Here is a 23,745-nt window from a genome sequence, read left to right on the forward strand (position 1 = left end):
TACCCCAGGCCTGTCCCCATCCCAGATCTGTCTTCAAACTGGGTCTGTCGCCGCTTAGCCCAGGCCCTGCACCATTCTCAGCCTGGTTCCACTCCTGTCAGACTCTGCCTCTGGGTTTTGTGCTATACTCAGATTCAGTTGCACGTCATTCCCTAATCTGGCTTGCTTCGTGCTGTGCCCTAATAACATTTGCGCCAACCACCAAGTCACATTCCCTCAACTTGCTTCAATCTGGTTCCATGCCACAGCATGATCTGGCTCCCCATCACTCCTGGATTCACTTCTGCACCACACTCTGATCAGACCACACCTTGGCTCCACCTTGTCTTCCGTGCCTGTCCTCACCACCTGGACTCCACCTTGGATCCAGTCTGGTTCTGATTTCATGCCATACTCTGCCCAGAGTTTCTGATTGGGCTGCCCACAGCTCCCCAATCCATTACTATGCCATGAGCTGCGATGTTTCACCAACCTGAGCAACGTGCTGTGTATTACACATGACACCCAGGTGTGAGGTCTAACCATACCTTCCCAAATTGGGTTTCAAATATCAGCATTCTGGAGGGATAGGAATGTCAGAGGCAACATACACACAAAAAAGAAGGGACTCAAGGTCAAAACCCAACCAGTTGTACTAAACAAAACAATGCAGGAAACTTGGGCGACTCAATGGGTCAGGCAATACCTGATAAGTGGTCATCAACTTCAAAAATTAACTCTGTTTCTCTCTCCACAAATGCTAACTAGCCTATATTTGTAACATTTTATGTGTTGATTGTACTTTGGGGTTTGTGGTAAAATAATGTTTTTCAACCTAGAGGATGAGTAGTTATGTTGGCAATGCTGCTTTTTTTCTGATATATACTAATGTTTAGACTTGGGAGGTTTAACATTTATGGATAAATCAATCATACAGGTGTGGAAAACAATGATGATGAGGGTAATAAATAGCAAGAGGCGCAGGCTGGCACGTTAGGCAGCAATATAACCTACAGAGGTGTGATACACTTCAACAAAGGTAGTGAGAAAGACAAAGGCACAGCCCTGGATGGCATCGGGATCAGAGAAACCTGGGTGTAAATGTACATAAATTAATTGAAGTGGCAAAGTACGTGGGATTCATAAACAGGTAGATGGGGAACCCTTGCATTGAAATAACCCTTGCAGTCCCCCTCCCCCACCCTAGTCATCCTGCTAGTTTCACTGTTCATATCCCTTCGTTATCACCTCTTCCACTGCCAACATAGGACTGCTGTGGGCGTCACCTTTCCTTGGATCTGTGCCGGCTCTGATTAATTCTGTACCTTTTCATACCTGTAGTTTCCCTCTCCCCCGACTCTCAGTCTGAAAAAGGGTCTTGAACTGAAACGTCACCTATTCCTTTTCTCCAGAGATGCTGCCTGACCCGCTGAGTTACCCCAGCATTTTATGTCTAAGGTCGAGAACGAAGTCAGGGAATCTTTATAAAACGTTGATTCGGCCAAGATTTGGAACATTGCGTTCAGCCCTGGTTATCCAACTTCAGCAAGCTGTGAATGCCCTGCAGGGAGTCAGCAGAAATTCCACAGAATTATTCCAGGGAGGAGTGCTTGAGGTTAGACAAAGTGCAATGAGGATCCCACGACCCGTATCTTTCTAACACAGTGAGGGGCAAAGAGTGCGAGGGCGATTCTGGGGAATGTTCTGTACAGAGTGTTTGTGATCTGGAACTCACTGGCAGGAGGGTGAGAGGCAGGGATATGGGTAACAAATGAGCAATGAAACTGATTGGACTGCCTTATAATGAGCCAGCATAATTCAAGGGGCCATTGGGCCGCCACCTGTGGCATAACAATGCTGGGTGGTGGTTTTGACGGGAATGTGGGGAACAGTAATTGGAGAGAAAACAATTTCAAGGCAGTAAACGGCCTGTTTGGCGGACTGCGGGTGCTAAGCTGACTGAGCTAGGTGTGTGACCAGATGTTGATGAGTTCCTCTTTAATTTGCAGCCAATGCTCAGCCTGGGACTGAGATATTTAACCTGCCAGCGGTCACAACGTCAGGTAAGCAGAGCTGGGTGCAGCCCCCGTGTGAGAGCGTGCAGGGGGGAGGGGGGCTCCACTTACCTACCGCGCCGCTCAGTTAGATCATGGCTGGTCTTCATGCACTGGGTGCTGTGGTTCCATTCAGTAAAACAGGTCCCATCGAGATGCTTTACTTCTACTCCAGCTGCAATCCTTGTGTCACTCTGCAATGTTCCCTGCAGTAAATGAACCAAATGCAGCGGTTTCCAGACATGCTGACACCCCTCCTGAATTAGCTCAAGCAGTATTGCCATACCCAGTCCAAATTCTTTATATTTAAAAAGTACCCATACAATAAACCCATGTAATAGACCATATGGGGGGGAATGGGGTCGTGGCAGTCGATGGTCTGCTGTAACAGAGTTACGGTTTCACTCCCTTTTTGGGGGGACAGAGTGGCACAGCGGTAGAGTTGCTGCTTTCCAGCGCCAGAGACCTGGGTTCGATCCTGATTATGAGTGTTGACTGCACTCATGCTGGAGCTAGCCAGGAACAGGCCTGCTGGCTGGCTGTCTACATTCTTCCTGTGACCATGTGGGTTTTCCCCAGGTGCTCTGGTTTCCTCCCACACTCCATAGATGTGCAGGTTTGTAGGCTAATTGGCTTTGGTAAAAAATTGTAAATTGTCACTAGTGTGTGGGATAGTGCTCGTGTACGGGGTGATCGCTGGTGGGCACAGACTGTAGGGCCTGTTTCTGTGCTGTATCTCTAGACATTCCACCCAGTGATCTCTCCATGAAATGAATTATTTTCAAATACAAAGTTCTTTTAAATTCAATTCTTGAATTTTTATACTTTATTGTCACGTGTATCTGGGTACTGTGAAATGCTTTGTTTTGCATACAACCCGGTAAAATCATACAGCAGACCTCACCTAGGCAGTACACAAGAGTCACCAGTATCTGCTGCCAACAAAGTTACAGAAGTTCACCCAACAGTCCTTTCTTCTGCGCTCAGCAGTGAACCAGGCCTGCCGCTGCACATGGCAGCATGCGCCCCCCTTCCAAGTCCCAGTCCCCGTTGTCGGCAGCCCCAGCCAGGTCCTCCTTTGTTCTCGGCGGCCCCCTTCCCCTGCCGGGTCCTCCCTCCGTTCTCAGCAGTGACAGGTAAAAATTTATATTTGTTACGAAAAATACTAAAGGCTGTTTGTTACATTGTTTAATAGAGTTAAGTGTCCATCCAAACAATTGCTTGTCAATTTTTGATGGCCTCCACAGTGTAATTAGCAGCCTGTGTTAATAAAGAGACAGTCCGCTATAACCAAAATCCTTTAGAAAGTGGTCGTTAATAATGAGGGTTTACGATTCCAGTAAAAACAAATCTACATTCTTTGTGTATTTTACATGGTTTATTGTGACTGTTAAATATCTACTGATACTGAATGGGTTTTTGAGGATTGGATAACCAACTGCTCACACCAACTAGTCAGGCAATGCTCAGCACAACCTTTGGTCACCATGAAGCCACTGTTGTGGCCTAACTCAGGCAGCTGCAGAGAGGAGGCAGATAACTCCTCAGTACCACCAACCCTTACCCTGAACACACCCAAAGGACTGGACGATCTGGGTCACAGTCTGATGTTTGTGTTGTCCTCCAGAAGGATGCTGCATGTCTGACTGACTCGTTCCACACGTAGCTGCCTTCCTAAGAGTGTGCAGCAGGTGTATAAACCATCTCCGAGTGCGCCTAAACCCAGTTATACTGATTTATAAAAATGTGCTGATTTTATACATTAAAAGATTATGGGTGCATCTTGCGAAGGGAAATTAATATTCAGAAGTTCAGCTACTAAATACAATTCTTTCTTTTCTTCATTCCAGGTGTGGTTTCGTACAAAAAAGGTGCATCAGCTTATTTAACAATCCCGTCTCAGTTTTCGGATAAATCTGATTATACCCGTATTTTCTGAACCACATTTTCTAATTTCTGATGATTTCCAAGGATCCTTCAAGTCTGCAGCACAGCTGGATCTAGTGGTGAAGAAGGCATCACACACTTGCCTTCATTAACCAGGGTATTGAATATAAGGGCAGGGAGGTCTCGGTACAACTTTATACGTTGAGCCACAGCTGAAGTACTGTGTACAGTTCTGGTCACTACACCAGAGGAAAGAGGTGATTGCACTGGAGAGGATACAGAGGAGATTGAGCTAACTCTGAATGTTGCAGGAGTAAACAGGTATCAGGGGTAAGGGTTGTCCTCCGGTAAGCAAGTCGCTCTCAGGGGTAAAGGTCGTGCTCAGGTAAGAGTTGTTCTCATGGGTAACGGGTGGTGGATTGTTCTCAGGGGTAAGAGTTGCTCTCGGGTAAGCAGGTCGTTCTCAGGGGAAGCAGGCCTTCTCGGGTCATGGGCAATGATCAGTTTGGTACCTCGGGGATCAGTGCTCAGCCTCCACTTCTTCATTTTATATTCACTATTGACATTTGCAGTTGACATGAAACTCAATGGGAAGGTGACTAATGACCTGCAGAGAGGAAGCTGTGGTGCTGCTGCCTCACGGTTGTAAATCTTTGGAGTTCTCTACTGTGGGCCTGTGTAGACAATGATTGCATGTAATACTGAGAATTATATTTTTTGGGGATATGAGAGGAATTTGTGGAGTTGAGATAGAGAATCGGCTGTGGTCTTGTTGGAGGGACACAGTAGGTTGGTCTGAATGGCCGTTCCTCCTCCTGTCTTATTCTGCAGCCACTATGTGATGAATGTCCATTGTGAAATTTTAATGAGACAATAAAGTTGTTTAATGAGCAGCAGAAGTAGTGGAACACGGCTCTCCACTGCAACCACACCTTTCCATCATGAGGTAACCAGAACTGTGCACTCTTCTCCAGATACAGCCTAACCGATGTTTTACGTAACCAGCTTGCCTACCTGTGCTGCTGCCTTCAGGGATACGTGGACATGTGAACATGTGCCTTATTAATACACCACAAAATGGAACATCTCACACTGAGCAGGATAAAATTCCAACTGCCATTCTTCTGCCTACCTTACCAATTGATCAATATTGTTGTGTAATCAAAGACTACCCTCCTCACGATCAACAACACCAACAATCCTTGTTACTTACAAACTTACTGATGCGCCCGTGGCACATTAGGGTGGCACAGTGGTGCAGCAGTAGAGTCACTGCCCTACAGTGCTAGAGTCCCGTGTTCGATTCTGACTATGGATGCTGTCTGTATGGAGTTTGTACGTTCTTCCTGTGACCATATGGGTTTTCTCCGGGTGCTCCGGTTTCCTCACATATACCAAAGACTTGTAGGTTAATTGGCTTCTGCATATATTCCCTAGCGTGTAGGATAGAACTAGCACTTGTCTTTCAATTTACCTATGTCATTTACACCATTGCAAAGCATGACTTGTAACTTCCTCCTTTGAAATGCCCAATCTATAACTAATATTATCTGCAAGGCACGGCAGCATCCTGGGTCCACATGTACATCCGAGAAAGGCCTATCTTTCCCCCCTCCCCATTGAATCACCTACCACTATTGCCCTGAACCCTCTACTGCCCCTTGCCTGCGCAGTTAATCCACCCATCGTGCTTTGAACTTCCACCCTCCTCATATAAAGATGTGTGCTGAGACTTCACTATCTGCTCCTTTACAAAGTGGCCCAACTTTCCTCTCCTTTACCAAAAGGCTCTGATCGCAAGTCTGGCATAACTCTGTCCGGGCCCTGGTGCCACCACTTGGCGCTCAGCGCCATAACTGATTGCTCAAACCCACTAAAGCGATGATTCTTCTTATAGGAGTGGTACAAGCTGGACAACACAAAGGACTGAGCTCACCTGCTGTACGTTCAACGTCAAACTAACCCAAGTAGAAAAGAGCCACCTATGAACTAAGCACTAAATACACCATAATTAAAGAACGCCAGTCGATACCAATTACCCGGTCTTTATTTTTACAGTCTAAAGCACTGTACCAATAGCAGGAATTCTCACTGAGTCATCATCTGCCTCTCCTGCCACGCCTCACCTTCTAAACCAGTGCTTCTTAAATTCATTCACCCTTGAGTCTTTACCTATAAACCTGTACATCTTTGGGGTGCAGGTGAAAAACGGAGCACCCGGAGAAAACCCATGTGATCATGGGGAGAGCGTACAAACTCCGTACAGACAGCGCCCTTGGTTAGGATCAAAACCGGGTCTCTGACGCTGTGAGGCAGCAATTCTACCGCTGCACCACCGTGCCGCCTCAATAGCACGGGTCTAGTTGTAGGAACAAGAGGAAGCCAGATCAACACATGAATGTTGTTGGTGGGTTTCAGATGCAGGAGATGGGACGGGGCTTTGGCGTATGAAGGCCAGGCTGGATGAATCCCCATTTCTGAACTGGCAAAATTAAATATGAGCTGTTAAATGTAGAGTTGATCCAAAAAATCTGATGATTAAACTATTGTATTTATTTATTCAAATTGTATTTTAAATTGCTGATTATGAAGATGTTATATTAGATAAGGGAACTCACGGTAAAGGAACCACTAGGAGGTAGTGACCATAATATGATAAATTTTAATCTGCAATTTGAGAGGGAGAAGGTGAAATCAGATGTGTCGGTATTACAGCTGAGCAAAGAGGACTTCAGAGGCATGAGGGAGGAGCTGGCCAAAGTTGACTGGAAAGGGACTCTAGCAGGGATGACGGTGGAACAACAATAGCAGGAATTTCTGGGAATAATTCAGAAGATGCAGGATCTTTTTATTGCAAAGAGGAAGAAAGATTCTAGGGGGAAGAAAGAAGCGACCGTGGCTGACAAGGACAGGGCAATAGTGGTAGGTGACAATACTAAAAGAGAATGCATATTACATTGCAAAGATTAGTGGTAAGCTAAAAGAGAATGCATATTACATTGCAAAGATTAGTGGTAAGCCAGAGGATTGGAAAGCTTTTAAAGGACAACAGAAGGTTACTAAAAAGGCAATACAGGGTGAAAAGATGAAATAGATGAAGTGAGCTAGCTAATAATATAAAAGAGGACAACAAGAGTTTCTTCAGTTATATATATAGAGTAAGAAAGAGGCAAGAGTGGACGTTGGACCGCTGGAGAATAATGCAGGAGAAGTGATACTGGGGAATAAAGAAATGGCAGAGGAGTTGAATCACTTTTTTGCATCTGTCTTCACAGTGGAAGCCACCAGCAATGTGCCTGAAATTCAGGAGAGTCAGGGGGTGGAAGTTAGTGGAGTGGCTATTACCAGGAAGAAGCTGCTTGGGAAGCTGAAAGGGCTGAAGGTGGATAAGTCATCTGGACCAGATGGACTGCACCCTCGGGTTCTGAAAGAGGTGGCTTTAGAGATTGTGGAGGCATTAATAGTGATATTTCAAGAATCACTAGAGTCAGGAGTGGTTCCAGATGATTGGAAATTGCCAATATTACTCCGCTGTACAAGAAGGGAGCAAAGTAGAATAGTGGGAACTAAAGTTAGTCTGGCTGCAGTGGTTGGTAAGATTTTAGAGTCCATTGTAAAGGATGAGGTTACGGAGTACTTAGAAGTTCACGATAAAATAGGCCGAAGTCAGCATGGCTTTGTGAAGGGGAGGTCTGGCCTGACAAATTTGCTGGAATCCTTTGAAGAAGTAAATAGCAGGACAGACAAAGGAGATCAGTAGATATAAGAAAATAACTGCAGATGCTGGTACAAATCGATTTATTCACAAAATGCTGGAGTAACTCAGCAGGTCAGGCAGCATCTCGGGAGAGAAGGAATGGGTGACGTTTCGGGTCGAGACCCTTCTTCAGTAGATGTTATTTATCTAGATTTTCAGAAAGCCTTTGATAAGGTGCCACACGGGAGGCTGCTAAGGAAGATGAGAGCCCATGGTATCAAAGGGCAGATACTAGCGTGGATGGCAGGTTGGCTGCATACCAGAAGGCAAAGAGTGGCAACAAAGGGGGCTTTTTCTGGTTGGCTGCCAGGGACTAGAGTTCCGCAGGGCTCGGTGCTGGAGCCGCTGCTCTTCACGTTGTATTTTAATGGTTTGGATGAGGGGATTAAGGCTTTGTGGCCAGGTTTGCGAATAATACAAAAATAGGTGGAGGAACAGGTAGAGAAAGCAGGGACTTTGCAGAAGGACATGGATAGGTGTCAGATGGAATATAGTGTAGCAAAGTGTGGAGTCATGCATTTTGGTGGTAGCAATAAAGGCGTAGATTATTTTCTAAATGAAGAGAGAATCCAGAAATTGGAGGTGTGAAGGGATTTGTGCAGGATTCCCAAAAAGTTAATCTGCAAGTCAAATCGGTAGTAAAGAAAGCAAACGCAATGCTAGCATTTATTTCGAGAGGGCTTGTATACAAAAACAGGGATGTAATGCTGAGGCTCTATAAGGCGCTGATCAGGCAGTATTTGAAATATTGTGAGCAATTGTGGGCCCCATTTCTGAGGAAGAATGTGCTGGCTCTGGAGAGAATCCAGAGGAGGTTTACAAGAATGATCCCAGGAATGAGTAGGTTAATGACACTGGGCCTGTACTCGCTGGAGTTTAGAAGAATGAGGGGGGACCTCATTGAAACATACAGAAGACTGAAAGGCTTGGATAGAGTGGATGTGGAGAGGATGTTTCCACTAGTGGGAGAGTCTAGGTGTAGAGGTCATAACCTCAGAATTAAAGGAGGTTTTAGGAAGGAGATGAGGAGAAATATCTTTAGTCAGGGGGTGGTGAATCTGTGGAATTCTTTGCGCAGAAGGCTGTGGAAGCCGTCAGTGGATGTCTTAAGGCAGAAATAGATAGATTCTTGATTAGTACAGGTGTCTCCCCATACAGGTTATGGGGAGAAGGCAGGAGAATGGGGTTAGGAGGGAGAGATAGATCAGCCATGATTGAATGGCAGAGTAGATGATGGGCCGAATGGCCTAATTCTGCTCCTATCACTTATGATCTTATAACAAGAATGGGCTGCATGTGAAGCAGTGATTTTCTGTGCTGAATTTGTTAGCTTCATTGCTCTGCTGTGTGGAACCAGAGGTCACTGGGTCTGCTCATTGCTGTGGCTGTTGGAGCTTGGAGCTTGCAAAACAAATGCTGACTTGTTTTTCCTGTTCTTTCTCTGCCTGCCTCTTCCTCCCCACTTGACTGCACTTCCCTTTACCCGCTCCCCTCCTCTCCAACCGTTTCCTCCCACATCCCAGGTGGAGTCAGTTCTCGGAGCAATTCCTTTGCAGATCCGGCCAGTAACCTCGGCCTGGAGGACATTATCAGGAAAGCCTTAATGGGGAAATATGATGATAAAGGAGAAGACCACCAAGGGGTTCTGTCCCACCCTGTGAGCGCGGCGCAGGAGAACATGGGCACCAGCCTCCCAGTGTCCGCTGATGCTCGGAGTGAGGAGGCTAATCCGTCACCTCCATCAGGTTAGTACCATGGTCAGGAAGAATCATCAGCTGCTGGGGCACCCCGTGGGATGCAATGTGGCCTGCTGACTGGCACCTCCAGGGGCTCCTGTTGCCAATCTCAGCATTGCCGGGCAGATGAGAGGGTATTTCACACCAGAGAAAGCTTCCAACCACACATCTATCTCATCACCAACCCCAGTTTCCACGATCATCGTCACCACTGCCTCAGCCCAACCGCTGAAGCCTGCATCCAAGCTTTTGTTCCCTCTGGATTTGATTCACCCAACACACTACACATTTAAAGGTCATCTGAAACTTAGATGTTCTAACTAGTGCAAAGTTCATAAGTAGTATGAACAGGATTAGGCCATTTGGCCCATCAAGTCTACTCCGTCATTCAATCATGGCTAATCTATCTTTCCCTCAGTCCCATTCTCCTGCCTTTTCCGCATAACCCCTGACACCCGTATTAATCAAGAATCTATCAATCACCACCTTAAAAATATCCATTGATTTGGCCTCCACAGCCATCTGTGGCAATGAGTTCCACAGATTCACCACCCTCTGGCTAAAGAAATTCCTCCTCATCTCCTTTCTAAATGTAGATCCCTTAATTCTGAGGCTGTGGCCTCTAGTCCTAGACTCTCCCACTAGTGGAAACATCCTCACTATTCAGTAAGTTTCAATGAGTTCAATGATTATTCAGCCATTTCTCCTTTTCCCACTGATCCACACTGTCTCCCGGTTAAGTTGTTAAAATGTCCATGTCTCCATGGCCCCACTTCTCCCAATCTCTAATCTCCTCCAGTCCCCATACCTGTTCTGAGGTCTCTTACGGCCTCATGAACAACCCTAAATGTAATCACTTTACCAGTGGCAGGCAGGTACCAAAACCCGAAGCACTGGACTTCCTTCGCTTGTGCTCTCTGCCTCTCTCTCTTCTTGTAAGGCACTCTGTAAATCCTAGCTCCGACCAAGCTTTTTGTCATCTTCCCTAATAAGTGTCTTGGTGTTAAATTCTGTTGATAACCATTTTTGCACAGCACCTTAACATGCTCTTTAAACATGTTGACAGCAAGGTTGTGTGCACATTGCCAGTTTGTATTTGTTCCTTTGAGAAAAGGCTTTGACCTGTTTGTCTACACTAACACTTTATTATCTCCATTTTTCCTGGTCACTGGGATCTTGCATCAGCTGGTGGTCACTGTTGTTCAATTCCACACCCTAACATTTCCCTTCTTTCCTTTCTGACGTTTTTATCAAAATTCAGTAAAAGCATTTTGTGTCCTTTAAAAAAGCAGAATCTGTTTGCACATGTGTGTGGTTGACAGCTACATCTCTTCACACATCTCAGCCCTGTGCCATGTCTGAGTAGCGGTTAGTGCCATGTCTGAGTAGCGGTTAGTTCCATCAGATGAGTGAAGCCAGCATCAACTCTGCCCCATCTCTCCCACTGAACAAAGTCACACTTGCCCTCACCCCGACTGTGCCAGCGTCCTCCACTCCTGTCCATCCTGGCTTTAATTCCATACTTCAGTCCTATGCGAATCGTGTTGGGGCCACCTCGGGCACTGAAGCTGCTTTGTTAGAGGACATAGGGTTTTTTGCAGTGCAGATAAACTCTGACCAGCAGGGCAGTAAAGAATGTGAATTAACTGCCTTGTATTTTGTTGCACAGGTTCAACGGCATTCCCCTACAATCCACTGACGATACGTATGATGAGTGTAGCACCGACGTCCATCGCCTGTGCTCCACCGACCATGGGCCAAGCGAGTTCACACCCTCCGCCCAGGACGTGGGAGCGTGAGCCCGCTCCCCTACTCTCCTCCCAGTATGAGACGCTGTCAGACAGCGATGACTGAACTCGGGGGTCTGGCTGAGCGAGCCGTCAGCTAGTGTTTCAGGCCTGCCCACCACAGACAAGAGACTCTCCTCAAGAGACTAAGTCACCAACTAAAGATGTAAAAGAGCATTTGTTCACAGGCAAATGCAAAGCAGTATCCAGTTCTTTTGAGCAGATGTAGGTTGGAAAGTCTGATCGGAAGCTTTGTGTAGAGTTCACAGTGAAAGACTTTTTCTGCTTTCCATTTGTTTGTTTAAAAAAAACTCTTGAAATCATTCTAGTGTATTATAGAATTCTTTCCCAAAGTATCATGCTTCAATCTTACATTTTAAAGATTCTTAAAACAGCGAATTGAGTGCAGAATGTGCATCAGTGAGGTGAACCCAAAGGACTGGTGTTCTATATTCATTGTAAATTAAGTTTCATTTTGTCTTTAATTATTTAGCAGCACTGCTGAGATATTAATGCATGGATGTATTATGATTCATTGTGAACTGAGATGTGAAGGGAGTATGTACCCTGGTGTCAGCGGGCTCAGGAAGCAGCCTGACCCTGTAACTGCACAATGTTAACCCAAAGGGAACATCTTGTACCTCCACCTCATAATTTGCACCTCTTCTCTCCCCCACCCCTTGCGAAACAGAATAGTTTTAAAGTCCGAGAAATACAAACAGGTCTTAAAGAATTTGCAGAAGTTACGCTTTTGTTTTCTTGCGGTGAATGGGAGAGGGCAGGCGGTTTCCTCGAGGTTCAATGTTTAGCCTGAAGCTGGATATTCAAGTCAGTCTTGTGATGTCCCGCCTGCCGGAGCCCTTTGACACCCCGCGTCTGTGGAAGCCGAATGCTGGGTGACGCTTCAAATACAGCTCCTGCTCTGCAGCCTCTTTCCGTCAGGATCTCGGAAGATTGCGGCAATTGTTTGCACGTGTTGGATTCTCATACTTGGAGAAGCTGCAGAGTTGGAAGGAGACTCAGCACGGACCGCTCAGAGTGGTGGCGAAGAATCCTAAACTTCGCGTGACTGCTGCCTGGCTGGGCGCAAGTGTTAAAGTGGTGGGCTTCAGCGTTTACCCTTTGAGCGTTGGATGAGAGGTTTGCAACTTTGGAAATGCATGTTTTTCTCCTGACTGTGGGGTACCCTGCAAATGTTTATAATGCTGACTACACGATTGACATCGAAACAACTCCACTAATGAGTTCTTCATGTGGATTACGTCACATTATTTTGTGTTCAGAACTGCCCACAACTTTCAAAGCACGACACCTGACTTGGGTTGAATTCTGATCATTATTTTAACCACACTGTTGCGACTGCAGCCTCCCTCCCTCCCCTGCCGCTCCAGGCTAACCTCTGCCTTTTAAAGTAGCTCACCATTCCAAACCCGGTCACATTCATGTAAATGTTTATTTCCCAAATAAAGACGACATCTGATTTCAGTCTGTTCATTTGGATTTTTTATTGTCACTCCCAAAAAAAACTTTCCTTTACAGAAGTTGGGGGATGTTCGGGTCTCCGGGGCGCGTTGCAACGATGTGGAGCGGTGCAGGGTCTGGGTGTGCAGCTGCTCCGGGCCAGTGGTCAAGTAAAGGCCGCTGGGAGATGTAGTTCCAACCGGTCCCAATGGCGGGGTCTGGGCATGTGGCGCAAAGGCCGCTGGGAGATGTAGTTACAATGGCGGAGTGCGCCGCAAAGGCCGCTGGGAGATGTAGTTTTAATGGTCCCAATGGCGGGGTCTGGGCATGTGGCGTAAAGGCCGCTGGGAGATGTAGTTACAACTGGTCCCAATGGCGGGATCTGGGCATGTGGCGCAAAGGCCGCTGGGAGATGTAGTTCCACAGTCCCAACGGTGGGGTCGGCATGTGGTGCAAAGGCCGCTGGGATATGTAGTTCCAATTATCCCAGTCTGGGCATGTGGCGCAAAGGCCACCGGGAGATGTAGTTATCGTCGGTCACAACACGTCTGGGCCTGGGCAGAAGCTGCACGGAGATGTAGTTCGTGGAGGTGGCGCAAAGGCCACGGGGTGGTGATCTCCCCCCGGGTCTCAACATACGGTGCGTGGCGGCGGATGTGGCCCTCTTCCCCCCGCCCCACAACCCTCCTCCCCGCGGCCGCCAGTCCCGGGCCAACTCCGAGGCCCTCCCGGTGGACACGGGCCCAGCCAGGGTGGCGGCGGCGGCGACGCCGGGTCGCAGGTCAGACGTGGTTCAGTTCGGGTTACGTAGGAACGGCAGAAAAGCTGGTTTACACCGGATAGACAAAATGGCCCAATCAGGCCGAATGGCCTAATTCTGTCCCTAGCTATGAATGTATGGTGGTCAGCATGGACACATAGCCTGTTTCTATGCTGTACAACTCCATACTTTGACATTACTAATTAGTGCCAGGATTATCCCACAATACGACGATGCTGAGCTGACCCGGGCAGCCAACTTTGTTCATGGTTGCCAAGGTTGGATGGTTGTCCGAGCTGGCAGGATCCTTAGGGCAATCCAACTGAGATGGGAGACAACACATAATGCTGGAGTAACTCAGTGGGACAGGCGGCATCTGGAGAGAAGGAATGGATGACGGTGGTGAATCTGTGGAATTCTTTGCCACAGAAGGCTGTGGAGACCAAGTCAAAGGATATATTTGAAGCAGAGATAGATTCTTGATTAGTGTGGGTGTCACGGGTTATGGGGAGAAGACAGGACAATGGGGTTAGGAGGGAGAGATAGATCCGCCATGATTGAATGCTGTAGACTTGATGGGCTGAATGGCTTAATTCTACTATCACTTATGACCCGAAACGTCATCCATTTCTTCTCTCCAATGATGCCGCCTGTCCCGCTGAGTTACGCCAGCATTTTGTGTTGTCTCCCTTCTCAGTTGGATTGCCCTACGGATCCTGCCAGCTCGGACAATCATCCAACCATGGCAACCGTGAACACAGGTGGCTGCCGGGGTTAGCTCAGCATCGTCGTATTGTGGGGTAATCCTGGAACCTCAAGCTTGCTCCACTATTTAGTAATGGAGTTGTACAGCATAGAAACAGGCTGTGTCCATGCTGACCATCATAAATTCGTAAGTTCATAACTAGGAACAGAATTAGGCCATTTGGCATATCAAGTTTACTCCACCATTCAATCATGGCTGATCTATCTCTCCCTCTCAACCCCATTCTCCCGCCTACTCCCCATAACCCCTGACATCTGTACTAATCAAGAATCTATCAATCTCCACCTTAAAAATATCTATTGACTTGGCCTCCACAGCCTTCGGTTGCAATGAATTCCACAGATTCACCACCCTTTGACTAAAGAAATTCCTCCTCACCTCCTTCCTTAAGTAACATCCTTTTATTCTGAGACTATGACTTCTGGTCCTAGACTCTCCCACAAGTGGAAACATCCTCTCCACATCCACACTATCCAAGCATCATGCTTATACAAACTAATCCCACTTGCAGGATTAACCAAAGCTGCACATAGTGTTCTGGGAGTTGATGGGAATGTGGGGAGCATGACGTTAAAAAGAGTTTAAAGGAAATTTATGAGGCATTATTTTTACAAAAAGAATGGTAGATACCTGGAATGTACTACTAGAAAGGTAGCAAAAGCTGATGAGATGGTGCCATTTAAGAGGGTTTCAGGCAGACACATGAACAGACAGGGAATGGAGGGATACAGACCATCTACAGGTGGAATTAGTTTAGATTGGCATCATGTTTGGCGCAGATATGATGGGCCGAACCGCCTGTTCCTATACTGGGGTGTCGTATGTTGGGTGTTCTAAAATGGGATTTGTGTGAATGGAAATTGGATGATCAGTGATCCAATTGGATAACATTTTTCCATCTTCTGTGGTCAGTATCTATATGAAGGGTCTCGACCCGAAACGTCACCCATTCCTTCTCTCCGGAGATGCCTGTCCCTCTGAGTTACTCCAGCATTTTGTGTCTACCTTCTATTTCTGGTTCAATCTATAAACCAGTAGCTGACAAGTGAAATATTTTTAAAAGTTCAGGGTCAACATGATGTGTTATGGATGAAAGGCCAAGATGGCAAGATTAGGGGACTGATCCCCCTTCTCCCAGCTCCCCTCCCCTTTCCTGGAGGGACCACACTTTGTGTAATTTCCTGAACCCTTCACTCCTCCACAGCTCACGGTCTTCCGGCACTTTCCCCAGCAATTGTTGGAGGTCAAACACTTGTCCCTACACTGGGTAGAGAAGGTACTGAGGGTGTGGTGTAGGAGATATGTGAACTGTAAATGTAGGACATATGATTAGTAAGTTTGTGGATGACAAAAATTGGTGGTGGGTTGATGGAGAGGAAGGTTGTTCAAAGGGATATCAAGGGATATGGGGAGAGATTGGGCACAGGTTACTGATTGTGAATGATCAGCCATGATCACAATGAATGGTGGTACTGGCTCGAAGGGCCGAATGGCCACTTCCTGCACCTATTTTCTGTTTCTAAAGCTACAGCTTAGCTCAGCTGGTGAGATGGGCAGAGGAATTAATCCCAACAAGATCAAATATGGGTTGGATATGAGTAGTGAATGGTCGTGCATTAAATAACGTGGATCACCCGAGTGCCCTTGGGATTCACGTCCATAGTTCCCTGAAAATGGTAACAGAGAGATAGGGTGGTGAAGAAGGCACTTGGTATGTTTGCCTTCATGGGTGGGGTGCAGCATGGGTTGGAACATTACAAACACTGTTTGGACTACATTTGAAGTATTGTGTGCGGTTTGGATTGCCACGCTATTGGAAGGATGTTGTTTTACTGGAAAGGGTGTAGGGGAAGGATTGGAAGATCAGTTGTGGGTAGAGTTTGGAGCGGCTGGGGTTTTCACCGGAGCGAACGTGGCTAAGGGATGCTCTGATATAAAAATTATAAAATTTGGAGGGAAGGTGGTGCAGCGATAGAGTTGCAGCCTCACAGCACCAGAGACCTGGGTTCGATCCTGACTGCAGGTGCAGTCTGTATGGAGTTTGTACATTCTCCATGTGATTGCGTGGGTTTTTCTCCAGGCGCTCCGGTTTCCTCCCACGCTCCAAAGACGTGCAAATTTGTAGGTAAACTGATTTCTGTAAATTGCCCTGTGTGTAGGGTGCAAAAGTGGGATACCATAGAACTCGTGTACGGCTGGTCGGCGTGGGCCGATGGGCTGTTTCCTGTACGGCTGGTCGGCGTGGGCCGATGGGCTGTTTCCTGTACGGCTGGTCGGCGTGGGCCGATGGGCTGTTTCCTGTACGGCTGGTCGGCGTGGGCCGATGGGCTGTTTCCTGTACGGCTGGTCGGCGTGGGCCGATGGGCTGTTTCCTGTACGGTTGGTCGGCGTGGGCCGATGGGCTGTTTCCTGTACGGCTGGTCGGCGTGGGCCGATGGGCTGTTTCCTGTACGGTTGGTCGGCGTGGGCCGATGGGCTGTTTCCTGTACGGTTGGTCGGCGTGGGCCGATGGGCTGTTTCCTGTACGGCTGGTCGGCGTGGGCCGATGGGCTGTTTCCTGTACGGCTGGTCGGCGTGGGCCGATGGGCTGTTTCCTGTACGGCTGGTCGGCGTGGGCCGATGGGCTGTTTCCTGTACGATTGGTCGGCGTGGGCCGATGGGCTGTTTCCTGTACGGTTGGTCGGCGTGGGCCGATGGGCTGTTTCCTGTACGGCTGGTCGGCGTGGGCTGATGGGCTGTTTCCTGTACGGCTGGTCGGTGTGGGCCGATGGGCTGTTTCCTGTACGGTTGGTCGGCGTGGGCCGATGGGCTGTTTCCTGTACGGCTGGTCGGCGTGGGCCGATGGGCTGTTTCCTGTACGGCTGGTCGGCGTGGGCCGATGGGCTGTTTCCTGTGCGGCTGGTCGGCGTGGGCCGATGGGCTGTTTCCTGTATGGCTGGTCGGCGTGGGCCGATGGGCTGTTTCCTGTACGGCTGGTCGGCGTGGGCTGATGGGCTGTTTCCTGTACGGCTGGTCGGCGTGGGCCGATGGGCTGTTTCCTGTACGGTTGGTCGGCGTGGGCCGATGGGCTGTTTCCTGTACGGTTGGTCGGCGTGGGCCGATGGGCTGTTTCCTGTACGGCTGGTCGGCGTGGGCCGATGGGCTGTTTCCTGTACGGCTGGTCGGCGTGGGCCGATGGGCTGTTTCCTGTACGGCTGGTCGGCGTGGGCCGATGGGCTGTTTCCTGTACGGCTGGTCGGCGTGGGCCGATGGGCTGTTTCCTGTACGGCTGGTCGGCGTGGGCCGATGGGCTGTTTCCTGTACGGCTGGTCGGCGTGGGCCGATGGGCTGTTTCCTGTACGGCTGGTCGGCGTGGGCCGATGGACTGTTTTCATGCTGTATTTCTAAACTCTTAAAAAAACCTGGTGATAGAGAGAATCTTTTCCCTTGGTAGAGATATCAAAAACAAAGAGGCATTGTTTTAAGGTGAGAAGAAAGAGCTTCCAATGGGCTTTGAGGGCAGTTGTTTTTACACAGCAGTTGGTATCTGGGGAAAAAAAAGGCAAAAGTGCTGGAGTAACTCAGTGGGTCAGGCAGCATCTCCTTGTCACACACTTTTTTGTCTTTTCATCTCTGGCCTTTGTCAAATTACCCCACCTCCCTTCCTCAGCTGTATCCACCTATCACTTTGTAGATTTTATCCAGCCCCCATACTGACCTTTCTGTCCTGGGCCACCTCCATTGCCGAAGGGCCTGTTTCCGTGCTGTATGGCTCTAAATACAAACATGGATGCACAAAATATGTCATGAGCTACAGGTACAAATATTCATGTGGGATTATGATGCGTGGCTCAAAAAAGGATTGGTGATTAATATTCCTGTCGGCCAAAATGCCCCCATCTAGGCTAGTCCCATTTGCCCGCGTTTGGCCCATATCCCTCTAAACCTTTCCTATCCATGTACCTGTCCAAGTGTCTTTTAAATATTGCGATAATACCTACCCCAACTACCTCCTCTGGCAGCTCATTCCATACACCCACCACCCTCTGTGTGAAAAAGTTGCCCCTCAAGTTTGTATTGAATCTTTCCCCTCGTACCTTAAATATATGTCCTCTGGTTCTTGATTCCACTATCCTGGGTAGAAAACTGTGCATTCACCCCATATATTCCCCTCATGATTTTATACACCTCTATACGATATTTATTCACAAAATGCTGGAGTAACTCAGCAGGTCAGGCAGCATCTCAGGAGAGAAGGAATGGGTGACGTTTCGGGTCAAAACCCTTCTTCAGTCTGAAGAAGGGTCTCGACCTGAAACGTCACCCATTCCTTCTCTCCTGAGATGCTGCCTGACCTACTGAGTTACTCCAGCATTTTGTGAATAAATACCTTCTATATGATATTTCCTCATATTTTGTAACCAGTTCCCCTCTACTTCGGTACTAATTATTTTTTAGGATGGCCCATCACACTCGTTCCTTTGTGCACCTTACTCCTCTTCTGCTGCAAGCTGTTGCCTGCCAGCCTGAATTAGTCCAGCTTCTATCCTTCTAGGGTCAGAGCAGCGGTCGAGTTGCTGCCTTACAGCACCAAAGACTGGGGTTCAATCCTGACCACGGGTGCAGTCTGTACAGAGTTTGTACATTCTCCCTGTAACCTAGTGGGTTTTCCCCGGGTGCCCCAGTTTCCTCTCACACTCCAAAGACGTACAGGTTTTGTAGGTTAATTGGCTTTGGTAAGATTGTAAATTGTCCCCAGTGTGCGTAGGATGGTGTTAGTGTACAGAGTGATCGCTGGTCAGCACCGACTCGGTGAATGAAGGGCCTGTTTCTGCCCTGTATCTCTAAAGTCTAAAGTTTACCCACCCCAACCACTGTTGATGTTGATGGATGTGTGTGCTGATTCCCTTGGCAGAGCCTGAAGAGAAGATGGCCCTTTCATTCGGAATCCTGCCCGTGGTGATGGCAGAGCTGCTGAACAAAGTCCAGCAAGTTCACCAGCAGTCGTCACAATGTGAGTGAGTGAGTGAGTGTGTCAAACGGTGAGACCTTCGCACTATTGTCCTTGCATGGCCACGTCAGTTCCTGTTCCGACATCAGAGATGTAATGCCGAGGCTCTATAGGGCACTGGTCAGGCTGCATTTGGAGTACCATGTGCAAATTTGAGGAAGGATGTGCTGGCTCTGGAGAGGATCCTTCCAAGAATGATTCCAGGAATGAGTGGGTTAACATATGATGAGTGTTTGTCGGCACTGGGCCTGTACTCGCTGGAGTTTAGAAGGATGAAGGGGGACCTCATTGAAACTTACAGAATAATGAAAGGCACAGGTAGAGTGGATGTGGAGAGGATGTTTCCACTGGTGGGAGAGTCTCGGACCAGAGGTCACAGCCTCAGAATTAAAGGGAGCTCTTTTAGAACAGAGCTGAGGAGGAACTTCTTTAGTCAGAGGGTGGTGAATCTGTGGAACTCATTGCCACAGAGGGCTGTGGAGGCCAAGTCAGTGGCTATTTTTAAGGCAAAGATAGACAAATTCTTGATTAGAATGGGTGTCAAGGGTTATGGAGAGAAATGGGATTAGGAGGCTGAGATCAGCCATGATTGAATGGCGGAGTAAACTTAATGCGCCAAATGGCCTGATTTTACTCTTGTACCTTGTGAACTTGTGAGCACGACTTTCATCTGTTGTGGGTCAGCTTCCAGCGAGTGGAGTGCTGCCACAGTGGACATACGACAGTGGACATATGGCAGCGACTAGAACATGGAACTGTACAGCGCAGGCACAGGCTGAAGGCTCACAATGTCTGTGCCCAATGTGATGCCAGGTTAATTTGCTCTGCCTGCGCGTGTTCCATCTCCCTCCACTCCCTGCAAATCCATGTGCCTGTCCCACAGCCTGTTAAAAGCCACTCGTATTTGTTTTCATCATCACGTCTGCCTTCCACTCCAGACATCCACCATCCAGGAATGAGTGGGTTAACCTATGATGAGCGTTTGTCGGCACTAGGCCTGTACTCGCTGGAGTTTAGAACAATGAGGGGGGACCTCATTGACACTTACAGAATAGTGAAAGGCTTGGATAGAGAGGATGTGGAGAGGATGGTGGGAGAGTCTAGGACTAGAGGTGATAGAGCCTCAGAATTAAAGGATGTTCCTTTAGGAAGGAGATGAGGAGAAATTTCTTTAGTCAGAGGGCGGTGAATCTGTGGAATTCATTGCCACAGAAGGCTGTAGAGGCCAAGTTAGTGGATATTTTTAAGGCAGCAATAGATAGATTCTTGATTAGTACAGGTGTCAGAGGTTATGGGGAGAAGGCAGGAGAATGGGGTTAGGGAGAGATAGATCAGCCATGATTGAATGGCGGAGTAGACTTGATGGGCCGAATGGCCCAATTCTACTCCTACTCCTTATGACCTCCTTATGTAACAATCTTTCCCCGCACATCTCCTTTAGACTTTACCCCTCTCTCCTTAAACCTACGCCTTCTCCACGTGACATTTCCACCCTGGAAAACCGCTTTGGATGTCTGCTCTATCCGTTATTTCATTTACTTCTATCAGGTCTCTCCTCAGCCTCCGACGCTCCGGTTTGTCCAACCTCTCCTGAAAGCTGATGCCTGCTATCCAAGCAGCATCTGGTAACCTCTTCTGCATCATCTTCTCTCCAATAGCTTTCCTACCACTGGCTTGAGGCTCACTGGCCTGTAGTTCCCTGGATTCACTTACACAATAGTGCAAGGCCGAGACAGTCAGAGTGAATGTGGAGAGGATGTTTCCACTAGTGGAAGAGTCTAGGACAAGAGATAGGCCACGCCACGGTAGAGTTGCTGCCTTACAGCGCTTGCAGCACCGGAGACCCGGGTTCCATCCCGACTACGGGACTACGGGTGCTGTCTGTACGGAGTTTGTTCATTCTCCCTGTGACTGCGTGGGTTTTCTCCGAGATCTTCGGTTTCCTCCCACACGCCAAAGACATACAGAAATGTAGGTTAATTGGCTTGGTGTATGTGTAAATTGTCCTTAGTGTGTCTAGGATAGTGTTAATGTGCGGGGATCGCTGGTCGGTACGGACTAGGTGGGCCAAAGGGCCTGTTTCTGGGCTGTAACTCTAAACTAAACTAAACAGAGGCCATAGCCTCAGAATAAAAGAAAGTGCCTTTGGAAAGGAGGTGAGGAAGAATACTTTTAGTCAGATGGTGGTGAATCTGTGGAATTCATTGCCAGAGGCAGCTGTGGAGGCCAAGTCACCGGATATTTTTAGAGATTCATAGATTCTTGATTAGTACAGGTGTCAGGGGTTATGGGGAGAAGGCAGGAGAATGGGGTTAGGAGGGAGAGATAGATCAGCCATGATAGTATGGCGGAGCAGACTTGATGGGCCGAATGGCCTAATTCTGTTCCTAAAATGTATGAACTTCACTTCTTGCACACTGGCTGTTCTCCAGTCCTCCCCTTGCCTGTGGCAAAGATGCTCGTCGAGTCCCCCGCAGCCTCCTCAATCCTTTAATCAATCGATCAATGAGACTTTATTGGCACATGTACCGAGGTTGCCCAACTGTGGGAAAGATGTCATTAAGTTGGGAAAGCTGCAGAAGAGATTTACCAGGATGTTATCTGGAGCTGTCGGCTTGAGGTTTCAGGAGATAATTGATAGGCTGGGACTTTGGAGTGTAGGAGGCTGAAGGGTGATATTGAGGTGCACAAGATCATGAGGACCATGGATAAAGTGAACACTTGCAGCTTATTTTCCAGAGTAGAGAATTCTAAAACTAGAGGGCCTAGGCTTATGTAGAGAGATTTAAGAGGGACCTCAGGGTAAACATTTTAATTGAGAGGACAATCCGTATCTGGAATGAGCTGCCAGAAGAAGCTGTACAATGAGGTACACTTACGATTTGCTAAAGACCATCAGACAGATGTATAGATAGGAAGGGTTTAGATGTCTATGGGCCAAATGCAGGCAAATGCCCAGAATGCCAACTTAGTCGGCATGGACAACATAAAACAGGACAGCGCAACAACAGGCCCTTCAGCCCACAATATCTGTGCCAAGCATGATGCCAAGAACATCACTTATCTGTGTAGGAAAAAAAACTGCAGATGTTGGTTAAAATCGAAGTTAGACACAAAATGCAAGAGTAACTCAGTGGGTCAGGCAGCATCTCGGGGAAAAAGGAATGGGTGACGTTTCGGGTCAAGACCTTTCTTCAGACCGAGTGTCAGGGGAGGGGGAAATGAAAAGATATGAAAAGGTACAAAGAACAAATGACTGCAAGGCGTGCAAAAGGACAAATCCTACTGATCTTTTGGTAGACACACAATGCTGGAGTAACTCAGCAGGTCAGGCAGCATCTCGGGAGAGCAGAAATGGGTGACGTTTTGGGTCGAGACTCTTCTTCAGACTGGTGTCAGGGGAGGGGGTGGGGTGCCCGCTGAGTTACTCCAGCATTTTGTGTCTAACATCACTTACCTACTGGCACATAATGCAAATCCCTCCATGTGCCTGTCTACAAGTTGTTTAAGTGCCACTAATGTATCTGCTCCAACCACCACCCTGGCAGCACATTACAGCCTCATCGTGTAATGTGTCAAATAAACGCTGCGCTCATCTTTAATTTAGCAGCTTCCCGCAGGGCCCAGCCTCTCCCGATTCAAAATAATATTCGAGTTGTGATCACTGTCCACAAACTGCTCTTCCACTGAAACACCAGTCACTTGGCCAGGCACATTTCCCAACACTGGGCCCAGTATGTTCCCTTCGCGGCTCAGACTATCCACATAATTTGTCAAGAAACCCTCCTGAATACGCCTGACAAATTCTGCCCCGCCTGCATCTTTGTTGGGCTAATGGGCCTGTTTCCATACTGTGTAGCTGTGTGACTCAACCAGAAGGTGGGAAGAGCATGGGCCTCGTTGCCTAATTTAAGTCAACATTTTGCAGTCGTCAAGGCAACACAAACATCCCAAAGATAACAAGATTAGGAGAGGAAACATGCCTCCCATGAGGGAGCTTGCAACAAACTATTGGAGCAACTGATAGAACTAAGAGCAAACAAGATACCAGGACCCATTGGTCTGCATTCAGACCTTTAAAGGAAGTGGCTCAGGGACAGCAGTGATGCAGCAGGGAAACAGGCTCTTCAGCCCAGAGTCCGCGCCGACCAGCGATCCCCGCACACTAAATCTATCCTACACACAACACGGACAATTTACAATTTTACCAAAGCCAATTAGCCTACAAACCTGTATGTCCTGCAGTTGTACAGGGCCCTGGTGAGACCACATCTGGAGTATTGTGTGCACTTTTGGTCTCAATCAGTTTTGCTATTGAGAGAGTGCAGCGTAGGTTCACGAGGTTAATTCCTGGGACGGCGGGACTGTCATATGAGGAAAGATTGGAAAGACTGGGCTTGTATTCACTGGAGTTTAGAAGGATGTGAGGGGCAGATGCAGGAAAAATATTCCCAATGTAGCGGGAGTCCAGAACCAGGGGCCACAGTTGTCTGTCACAGAAGGCAGTGGAGACCAATTCACTTGAGTAACTGGGTTCTTTTCAGAAGCAGGCAGTGGCGAGTGGAGTG

The 23,745-nt window shown here is 48.0% G+C and overlaps 2 protein-coding genes across 22 annotated transcripts in view; both read left to right on the forward strand.

The window, feature by feature from the left end:
- ncor1 (nuclear receptor corepressor 1) overlaps window positions 1-12,685 on the forward strand; it is a 186,200-nt gene extending 173,515 nt beyond the window's left edge. For all 21 annotated transcript variants that reach the window (XM_078422004.1, XM_078422003.1, XM_078422017.1 and 18 more), the window contains 4 exons: window positions 1,989-2,042; window positions 3,884-3,904; window positions 9,201-9,422; window positions 11,083-12,685. In XM_078422004.1, coding sequence (XP_078278130.1) covers window positions 1,989-2,042; window positions 3,884-3,904; window positions 9,201-9,422; window positions 11,083-11,267 — 482 coding nt within the window. In that variant the 3' untranslated portion in view covers window positions 11,268-12,685. The remainder of the gene's footprint in view (window positions 1-1,988; window positions 2,043-3,883; window positions 3,905-9,200; window positions 9,423-11,082) is intronic.
- Window positions 12,686-13,210: 525 nt separating this feature from the next.
- zswim7 (zinc finger, SWIM-type containing 7) overlaps window positions 13,211-23,745 on the forward strand; it is a 32,156-nt gene continuing 21,621 nt past the window's right edge. The window contains exons 1-2 of the mRNA XM_078422144.1: window positions 13,211-13,442; window positions 19,082-19,180. Coding sequence (XP_078278270.1) covers window positions 13,316-13,442; window positions 19,082-19,180 — 226 coding nt within the window. The 5' untranslated portion in view covers window positions 13,211-13,315. The remainder of the gene's footprint in view (window positions 13,443-19,081; window positions 19,181-23,745) is intronic.

The sequence above is a fragment of the Rhinoraja longicauda genome, chromosome 26, assembly GCF_053455715.1.
Source record: "Rhinoraja longicauda isolate Sanriku21f chromosome 26, sRhiLon1.1, whole genome shotgun sequence".
NCBI classification, from domain to species: Eukaryota; Metazoa; Chordata; class Chondrichthyes; order Rajiformes; family Arhynchobatidae; genus Rhinoraja; species Rhinoraja longicauda.